General features: G+C 43.8%; 1 protein-coding gene across 1 annotated transcript in view; it reads right to left on the bottom strand.

Moving 5' to 3' along the window:
• Positions 1–204: 204 nt before the first annotated feature.
• Positions 205–10776, bottom strand: part of PTGER3 (prostaglandin E receptor 3) — a 97006-nt gene continuing 86434 nt past the window's right edge. Inside the window, exon 3 of the mRNA XM_004431496.3 lies at positions 205–300. Coding sequence (XP_004431553.2) covers positions 205–300 — 96 coding nt within the window. The remainder of the gene's footprint in view (positions 301–10776) is intronic.

The following is a 10776-nucleotide window of genomic DNA, read 5'->3' as shown; positions in this document are numbered from 1 at the left end:
TCACAGCATGAGCCAGTCTTCAAAATCTCTTGGAGGAAACATAAGTGAAGTTATAAAAACTACAACAGCTCTTCTCCTTAATGAACTATGTGTGCTTAATTTCCATTTTAATTTGTAAGAGATAGCTTGCCTTTGTAGCATGAACTCAGATTAGAACAGAGAGATGGGGAAGGCTATGCTGTAAATGCAGGCAGCTTCTAGATCTCACCTTTCAGAAAGGTCACTCCACATCAAGGTTGAGGAGCACTGGTGGGGTAAGGTGGTGGAGCTGGATGCATAGTTGTTTGTGTGGTGCCTGATCTGTGAACAGACAGAGGGTTTCAGTGGACAGAATTATTGATTATGACTCCTTTTGTAGAAGACACTTCCTTGAACATTTTCAAAGAAAAGCAAAACCAAACTCCATACATCCGCTCACACCAACAGTGATCAAGTAAATAAAGATGCTTTAGATATTATCTTCCCAAGACTATCTCATTCCTGCCTCCGTGCTCTGACCCACGTTCTTATTTCCTCCCACACTTCCACACCAGACACTACTTGAGAGCAGAGACCATGTCTAATATGACTTCTAAATTCCTAGAGCAGCAGTTATCACAGCAGTTGTTAAATAAAAACTCACTGACTACAAATGATTGGTCAGGTAAATCTAATTCCACCACTCTCCAGCTTTCAGTGACTTCCTATTGCTCTTAGGATAAAGACCAGGCTTCTGAACATGACCTCACAAGTCCTGTTTGATCTAGCCTTTGGCTGCAACTCCAGCTTTGTTTTGAACCTTATGCCCTTTGCTATCATGAGCTCACACCAGCTGTCTATGGACATCATGAACAGTGTCAGCCTCCTTCCTACCTCAGGCCCGTTGCACTTGAAGCTTCCTCTGCCTGGAGTGTTCTTCCATTCCCTCATCACCTGGCTGACTCCTACTTATCCTTCAGATCTCAACTTCGAAAGTCATTTCCTCAGAGAATATCTTGTTGACCTGAGCTGGTCCTCCACTATGTGATACTCACTATTTTCTTTTCAGGAACTCATTGTAGTTTAGAACCAATAGTTATTTGTGTGATTATTTGTTGAATATTTATTGTTATTTCTAGGCTACAAGCTTCATGAGAGCAGGAACCATGCCTAGTTTTGCTTACTGCTGTGTCTCTAGCAGCTACCACAGTGCCTGGCACGTAGGTCACAGTCAATAAATATTTGTGTCATGAATTAATGATGCTGTATAGTTGGCTCTGAGGCCCATCCTTCAACAGTGTTCTCCAAATAATAGCTTAAATTCATTGGATGCAATCAAAAAATACTAAGAAAAAATACCTGAAAAATTATTTCTTTTTTATGCATTTCTCAGAAATTCTCTTACAAGAAATAGCAGAATGAAATGAAATTCTTATAAGAAATTGTTATAAGAAAAAGCAGAAAGAAATGAAATTCAATGTTTCCTTAGTCTTTTTATTGGATTCCTAGAGTCCTTTTTTTCTCAAAAGTTTAGTTAAGATCATCTTAAACAGCATGCCCATCCCAAGTGGCATGGCATTACGTAAGATGTCCAGACACACATGTAGTTCTCCAATTCTTGAGGGTGTTAAGCAAATAGAAAATTTCTGTTTTAAGAAGGCAGTGTTATTTGAAGGACAATAAAATGACATGTCTTGTTTGCAAAGAAAATTACACTTTGGCCAATTTCTATTTCAGAGCAAACAGAAAAAGTTTAATGACACATTTTATAGCAACACTGTGGCTCTGGAAGTGTGGTCAGAATTGAGGTCGGAGTCCAAAAATAAACTAGGTTTTCCTATTTATTCTCTGAGACTTTCAGAATCCCCTGTGCGCCCCTGTCTGAGTAGGCCTTCACATGTTAAAGAGCAATCTGGTTAGAGTGGGTTCCTGCCCTAGGGGACCACAGGTCTCTCTTCCTGCTATTAGGCTACTCAGGTTCTCGCTTAGAGGCCAGCTGTAAATAAATAAATGCTCTTGGGGTTGCAGGATTTGGCTCAACCTTAGGAGGAGATACAACTGTAGAAATTCAGGTATCACTTATCTCTCCAATGTCAAGTAGCAGAAAAAGAAGGAACAGAAGGAATGAGGCACTGCGAGGTAATTTGCAAAGAACCAGGAGTTCTGAAGCGTGGCGTGGCTCCCACTGCACTCTCTACATTACTCCTCTGGGGGCCCTATTTCCCCTACAGATGCTCCCCACGATTCACTCCACCATTCTCGTGAGAAAACTGCTTCACGGTCACAGCTGATTTCTGCAGCTTGCTCTGCCCCTGCCACCAGTGGATCGTTCACTACATGCCCAACTCCTTTCCTATATGTGTCTTTTATTGTACGCCTGCTCTCCAGTCTTTGTGCTGTTTTCAGATTCCCACCCTCATCCTTCTTGGCTAGTGTATCAACTTGAATTTTATGAAACTGACATTTTTGTTGAATCAAAAATGGTTAGATATTAAAAATTATATATGATTTTACCTGATAACAGCCTTCTAACTAACTAGTGTTTCTGACCTAAGTCTTTCCTCTCTTGAACATGTTTTTCATACTGTTTCTAAAGCAAACCTTGGCAAATCCTAAATATCTTAGAAGGTTCCCCATTGCTACAGGGTAAAGTTCGGAAGTACCTACAGCCCACCACCGAGTGGCTCCAATCCACACCTCCAGGTTCAACTCCCACGTCTCCTCTTTGTGTGAACCTGCTTCAATCCTCTATACTCCTCGCTCTTCGAGAGACCTGCCAATGCTCGTTCACACCGAATTACTGTGGAGTTTGCTATTCCATTTCTAAAATGCATCTCTCTAGTTCTGTCCAGAATTAATCCTGCTTACCCTTCAAGACCCAGCCTTTCATTTCCTTGGAAAAGTATCATCTTTCCGTACCATGGCATCCATTATTCAAGATGGACTTCTCTCATCCTATTGTACTAATGAGTCTGTCAGTCTCTCACACTCTGATTCACAGTAGGAGCTCAAGAAGGGTTTGTGAATATAATAGAATTCTAAGCAAATGATTGGCTCTCCTCAATGGTCAACATTATGAAGCCAAGGACTGACCAAACCTTCTAGCATGCATAAGAACCTCCTAAGTGTAGGTCACTTTATCAGATATTATGACATGCTCACATTGTAAAAGTGGCCCTTGGCTCTAGAAATATGTTGTCTCTATATGCCCCACATAATACCTTGAGAATATCCATGGTTACATTTCACCTAACCATACATCACTCTTCTTCACTAGACTGGGAAGAAAGCACTTAGACACTCAGTGCACTTTTTTGCATGAATGAGTGAATGAATAATAAGTAAAGACTGTCTTTGGCTGAGTATCCCCAGAAGCAGACCCTGAGCCAAGGATTTGCCTGCAAGTGACTTATTAAGGATGTGCTCCACAAGAAACCAATAAGAGAGTGGGAAAGCAGGACAGAGAAGGAGAAGAGGTCAAACAAGGGTGAACTTTTGGGTGAGTCGGGCTTCAGTTTGAAGCTTTGGGAAACTCTGGAGCATAAATTACACCTTGAAGTTTGTCACATCTCTAGACAAGGGGTCTGAGCCTTTCTACTCCTACATCCATCAGTCATTGCTGCTTTGCGGGGGAATAAAACTACTAGGCTCTTCTGGCTCTGCCCAGGGGTGAGCCTCTGAAGGCCGTAGTGTGACCAGTTAGCAGGGAAACACGCAGAAGCTGGGGCAGGGAACACAGAGCTCCGGTATATGAGATCTGAGAGGCTCGGGGGCTGTGGGGGACTCCAATCGTGTGAGATACACTACCAGGCAAATATTTGGCAAGTTAAGTTTAGCTGGTAGTGGAGGAGGCTGCCCACGTGCACAGCTGGGGAACTCTGGGAAGGGTGTCCTACTAAAAATAATCTCCACCTCCACTACTGATGCTTGGAATCATTTTACCTAGGGACGAAACTTCTTAATCTATACTGAGTAGCAATATTTTAAAAGAGAATTACCTTAGTGGAAGGGAGAAAATATAGAAATACTTATTTCAAACCCACCGTAAGTCAGGTGACGCCACACTATTTTACATTTCATTCCATTTAATGCTTTACTCCTTTAATCACTGACTTTCATCCACACCGAAGTACGGGTCTTTCCTGAAAGTACAGGATGGACAGACCCTAATGGGCCTCTCTTAGACACCTTAGCTCTTGCCACCGTGAATGTTTTCCTTGATGCTGCTCAAGATCTTCCTGCTCAAAATAAATCTTCTTCCTCTTGTTTCAGCTAAGCTCACAGCTCTGTTGTGTTCTTCCCAAATTTTCACATGTGTATGATGCCCAATCTGCTAGAAAAGCTGGTCCTCTCTCTGGATATGAGCGCCCCAAGATGTCAGTTAAAGCAGCTTTATTTACTAAGCCATATTATAGGCTATTTTTAAAGATCCATTAAGATAGAAAAGATTGCGTGTGTGTGTGTGTGTGTGTGTGTGTTTAATCTTCAACTTGAATTTGACTTGGACTGGATTATTTTCCTATAGCAATTGCAGTAAAAATACTGGCACATGAGTGGTCACTCCACAGACACCTGAACGCTGCCCTGTTGTTTGGTCTACTGCCGTGGCCTGTTGGCGGCCTCTGGGCTGTCTGTGGTTTGGCTGAGGACGCCTGACGTCTGTGTTCCTGGAGCCACTCTGCCTCCATCTGGTGAACACTGTGTTAGTCTGTCTGTGATGTTCCTTCCAGAATGACCCCGCTGCACCACAGGGCTATAGTTGTTCTTTAGCATGTCATTAGAATTCCCTCTGCTCACCTCACATCAGCCCAGTAATCTCTCTCCACCCACTGCCTGATCCTGAACAGCTGAAGGGTATGGTGGTCTGCACTGTTGTCTTCAGAATTTCAACACCAGATTCATAACATATTACAGAGGCTCTCTGGACTCCTGAGGAACACAGAGAAAACCATTCCAGAATTACTTACCTCCCATCACCTCCAATTTCCTGTGTCCTTGTTATGGATTGTCCTATCCCCACAACTGTCCCCCCGCCTTCCATCATTCTGTTCACTGGCTCTGTTCCATCTGCCTTCAAATATTCATAGGCTTACTTATCTTGGGGAATTCATTAATTCATTTTATTCTTTGAAGTTGGCACTATTATTATCTTTACCTGACAGATGGGGAAACTGAGGCACATGGAGGTTAAGTCACTTGTCCAAGGTCACCCAGCAGTAAATGGCAGAGCTTGGATTCAAACGCAGGCAGTCTGGTTCCAGAATATATGCTAACTGCACTCTGCACTCCCTCACTGTCTTCAAACCCCTGTAATTGGATTTCATTCCCATGACAGTAAAACCAGTCTCTTGGAAACTCTTGGTAGTTACTCTCATCTCTGGTATTATAACCCTTGGGCTAACACACCTGTACTGCACAATAAGAGCTGATATTTACCAGATTGTCCCTCTCTTTTTATACAGCAACTTCATTAATCTGCGATGAACAAATCATTTTGATGAAGGCTGAACTAAATTTTGTATTTTCATGATATATAAAAGGGGTTATTTGGTCAAGGGAATAAGTAAAACACATAAGTCAGTGGGGGCAGAATTTGACCTACTCCAGGGGGGAAAATTTAGATAATTTTAGAATGTTGAAATGCAAATCCAGCCTTCTGGTATCAAATGAGTTCTACCTGATCTAGACAATAATCTATATCATGCACTTCTTGATTCCTGCCTTGAAGGGATGTGTAATCTCACATGGAAACAATTGAAACAACAAGAAAATGGCATATAATCATGCTCCAGAGTATAACCCGGAGACTTTGGCCATCATCTAATTGGTTGGAATTTGCAAGGCATATCATTAGAGGTAGAGAGTTCTTTTTAGGCACCATGCCAGCTTCACCAAGAGGGGTGGTGATCCCCATAGGAGTAAACAAAACTGCATATTTTAAAGCTAAAAGGAGTTTTGGAGATCATGCCATCCAACTCCCTCATCTACAGATGAGGATCCGAGGCAGAGTTATTTTTGATAGTCACAAAGCCAGTTTGCAGCCAAGTCCCGTCTGGAATTCAGCTTCCTTATTCCTGTTCCATGATGAGGCCCCATAATTTATCTGTAGATGTGATCCACTTGTAAACACCCCTGGAGGAGAACAGCTATTCAGCAAACACTTGTTTCACACAAAAAGAAAGATGTGGATACCTGAGCAGAGTGAAAAACCAGCACATGTGACCTGACCAGTGGCAGGAGTCTCTGAGCCCCACCAGGACAGAGACTTGGACCTGTTTTTGTTCAATGATGGACCACCCCCTCCCATGACCAGACCAGGCCTGCCACACTGCAGCTTCTTTACTATTTGATGTTTAAATGAACAGTGTCTGTGTGTTTTTACACAGAGTGTCTGGAAGTGGGTAGATAAGATTTCCATTTCATAGGTGAAAACAATTACAGCTCAGCGAAGTTCTGTGACTAGCTCAAGTCTAGACCTAGAACCAGGACTAGAAACTTGGCTTTTGGCTCCTAATTCATTACCTAGTTGAAAAATTATTGCTTTCTGATAAAAAAAGTCAATTAGTTAATTATTCTGTACAAGGGATAAAGATAGATAATGTAACAGTCAGCAAAATGCTCAGGAACGGCGTACAGCTGGCACACTCTCCAGAGTCATCATCCACTCACTTCTTGGAGTGAGCCACCATTTCTGCTCCGGCTCCTGCTCTTCACACTACCAACAAGAAGAAACAGCTCTCCCTTCTACTTCAAAGCATTCCTGCCCTTCTTTGCTCTCGTCTCCGAGTTCAAACTGCCCAGAGAAACAGCAACCGTAGGCCCAGTGCCTCCCCTTCTAGTGACTGCTCCCATGGCCTCAGGGAGACTCCGAGCTCCAGGAAAGGCCCTAAAGCCCCACAGCCTTGTCCTCAGCAGACCTTCATCTCGTGGGTTTTTACAGGCTTATTGTCTCAAAAGATTACACTGTACCTCAGCTATGTGACCTCCAAATACTTCTATTTGAATCCTGGTCTTTTAAAGGAGTTCTGTCTAAAACATTAAGATAGATTCTAAAGAGAATAGACCTTAAATACAGTAAACACTGGTTTCCTCACAATAGCACCGATTGTAGAAACACTATGAATTTAGAGAAAAGGGAAATAAAAGTGATTTAGGTGGGTTTGAGGTTTCAGAAAGAGGCACAGGAAGTGAAAAGCTGAACTTGTCGGGTGGAGGGGAACAGGTTGAACAAAGACAAGGAATGAGCCAGAGGCAGATCTCCAAGCACAGCTACTGTGACAGGCATCTCCCTCCGAGACGAAGGCTGGGGCAAGCTAGGCATCAAGCGGGGAGGCAGAACTGCGACCCCCCTCAGAGCAGTCTAAGACTTGGACATAATTTGGGGGATCACAAACTGATGACTGGCAGCCAGAAACCTGAAGCAGAAAGAGGGGCCAATTGTTAAGAATCCCCTCTGGGAGGAGGGTCCCAGACTCCACAGACAGCAGGGGCTGCCCAGGCGCTGGCTCCCACGGAATACTGGCCACACCTCTGCGCGCATGTTACATTGTCAGGCACGTCTGCTCTCATGTCTGGCTCCTCAGGAGACTCTGAGAAGCTTGAATATCAACATTGAAGATGGCCCTCATTGCAGAATTTTTCTTTATTTCATGCTACAAAGTAAGGGGGAAAAAGTTTTCCCTTCAAATTCTGATCTACATTATACAAATGAAAAACCAGAGTTTCTCAAGGCCCTAAAAGTCTAACCAGCCTTTTGTGGGGGACATCCAGAGGCAGGGAAATTTGGGCTGTAAAATGCTTCTCTGTAGGAAAGAATATTATAGTTCTTCCATAGCAAGTGGTAAAATCTTTAGCATGATACTTCCGAATGGCCAATTAGTCATTTTTCCATTGTTAAGTTTTTAATTTCTTCTCCAACTCGTTTTTCATTTGGAGGGCACATATAATATGTTTCACTTGAATATTTATTTCAAAATCTCTTTTTCAATTTATCACCAAATCCAAGTGATTCTTCCTGCCTTATGTGTCCAGGACATCCTTTCATCCCTAATCGTTCTGCATCTTTCTTCGTTCCTGCTTTACTATCCACCCACTGCACCACTGACCTCCCTTAGTCCCCTAAGTGATTTCTGTGCCTCTAGTCTCTGCTATAATCCATCCCTCGTAAAATCCCGCAGTTAGCCATATGGCATAGAAGACAGTGGACTCTAAAACCCACTACCTGGCAGAATCCTGGTTCCTCTCACTATCAGCTGTGTGACCCTGAGCAAGTTACTTGAGCTTACGGGGCTTCAGTTTCCTCCTCAGTTAAGTGGAGACAATGGTAGTAAATACTCTGTAAAACTGTTGGTAGGATTAAAAGGGTTAATATATAGGAAGTGCTTTGAACTGAATCAGACACAGTGACACAGAGTAAGCTCTCAGGAAGTCTTAGTTATTACTAGTTCAGCTACACTGGACACGTCATTCATTATGCCAGCCTCACCTACAGACCCTTGTGAGGGAGACTCTTCCTCATACAACCCCTGTTGAATCCTTATAGAAGGATTCTGTGGATCCCAGGCATACCGACTGGACAAGGTATGCAAACCTAAGCCATAGGCTAGCAGCTGATCTGATCTGCCAGTCAAGGGACAATGAACTGGCAAGGCAGAGGTTTCCTCTCTTGAGAATCTGAATTTGGAAATGTTGAAAAAAATGAAGTTAGTAACAGGACCGGAGCCATGAGGAAGCAGATCCTGCAAGCAAGTAAAAATTATGAAGCTAAGAAATTATATTGACAGTAGAGACAAAGAATTGGCAGCTGGTAATGGGCACACAATTAAACGGGTAGAAAATATCTAGGTCCAATGATAGTGGAGGACTAGCGTGAAATTCCATTTATTCCAACTGTTGGTTCTCTGGATCCTGATCTACACTCTCACTCAAGCCTGTATACTCCAGGCCATCATAATCCATTGCAGTAAGCCTCCCCTTGCTTGAGCTAACCTGAGTGGCACTCCATTTCTTACATCCCAAAGAACCTAAATAACTGAACAACAGCCCTGCAGACACTTTGAATGATGAGTTGGGGAATCTGAGCCCTACTTCAGTGATCCCCAGTGTCCATCAATCAATCAACTCTCCGCCTTCCGATGTACCCTGTACACTGTCCCCATACTTCTCATCCTGAACCAGCTCCCTTTCCTTTTGGCATATGCACAGCCTAATTTTCTTTCAAGGGCTAGTTCAAATCCCACTTTCTCCGTGAATATCTGAGTACCATACCAGACAGAGGTGGGGATCCAGGTTTCGTGGGACCTGAAGAGTATACAACTTTGTTTACTGAAATGAATATAAGACTAGCCCTGGGGCCCAGGAAAAGGCCTGGGCAAGGGAGGGGCTTTGAGGCTCGAGCTTCATGAGCTTCACCAGACATCTGCCTCTGATCCCAGCTCAGGAAGAACTTTTCCTGCATGAGATTATTCCACCAGCTACATTTACAACACTGTGTACAGCCACAGACCTGCTAGATAAGTGATCACAGTCGTACACCTGCCTCCCACTTTGGGAACATCACTTGTGCCTGGGCTGCAGTATCCTCCCTCCTGGGCCTTGGGAAGAAATTTCTGATGTCTGATAGGTCTGCATTTGGGCAGGAAAATATTGGTACCCACCACTGCTCCTGCCCATTTAGCATCGAGCATCTGCTCCCTGATATTGTTAGCTAGGTCATTCTCCACACAGCTGTTTTTAAAGAAAATGGTCATTATACACATACACTCACAAACACGCCCACACATATGCTTCATAAAATTGCTTATTTTCCTATTATCCTTAGAACAATGACCAAAATCTATTTCATGGCACACAAGACTCCTGTCCACCTCTCAAACTTCATTCCTCTCTCTCCTTCTCTCTCCACGCCCCAGCAGTACCTGCCTTGTTGTTGCTCCTTGAATGTTTTGCCTCCTGGGATCTCAGGGATTCTGTACATGTTGTTCCCTATGCCTAAAATGCTCTTCCCCATCTGCCTACCCTCCACCCTTCAGCTACTTCTTCCTCTTGAAAACTTCACTCATCTTTCTCGTGGGTATTGGCCCGCATGAGATGGTACCACATAATATGCTCCCATGTCATTACAAGCCTCCCCTTACTTGTAAGCAGGACACAACAAAGAGAGGGCATTTCTGTGATACAGACTTGGCGATGGAATTCATCTTTGGAGGAGTTCAGTTGTTTTTGTTTGGGAAAATGTTTTATGAGCCCTTTGGGTTTTGTGAAAGTGAAGTCCACGCCCTAGGAAGGGAATGGTTAAGACAGAGACACGGGCTGTTCTGCAGAGCACCATAGCACTGCCTTTGTGGTGGAAAGGGTAGTGCTTCTGGGAGGTAAAAAGATTTTTTTGCCTGCCTTTTTTGGTGAGGGGAGGATTGGTTGAGAGTTAGAGCAAGTTTGGGGATTTACAGTCCTGGGACTCAGAAAGAGTCTGAATATGAACAACGCCAAGAACATGTCAGCAGAGCCAGGAAAGACAGCTTCCGTTTGTAGACAGCTGTGAAGGAGAACAGCCCATGCACAATAGGAATAGTCATCTCTGGGTAAAAGTCCCCTCTGTTTTTCTCACCTCCTCTCTCCTCGCTCACCCAGGCTTCAGGGGAAGCTCTCAGTAGAGACTGTTATAAAGAGGAGCTTCATGTGGATGGAGCATCGGAGACTGGAGGGACTGTCTGGAGATGAGGCACTGTGGGAACAGGACAACCATCCAGAGACGCAGCCAGAGGGAAGCTGGAGAAACCGGCGGGTCGCAGAGCACCAGTTCAGAGTGAAACCTGCCAA

The sequence above is a fragment of the Ceratotherium simum genome, chromosome 2 (assembly GCF_057802395.1).
Source record: "Ceratotherium simum simum isolate JZ-2026a chromosome 2, ASM5780239v1, whole genome shotgun sequence".
In the NCBI taxonomy this organism is placed as follows: Eukaryota; Metazoa; Chordata; class Mammalia; order Perissodactyla; family Rhinocerotidae; genus Ceratotherium; species Ceratotherium simum.
Note: the sequence above shows the minus strand (reverse complement) of the source record. Positions and strands in the feature narration are given on the sequence as shown.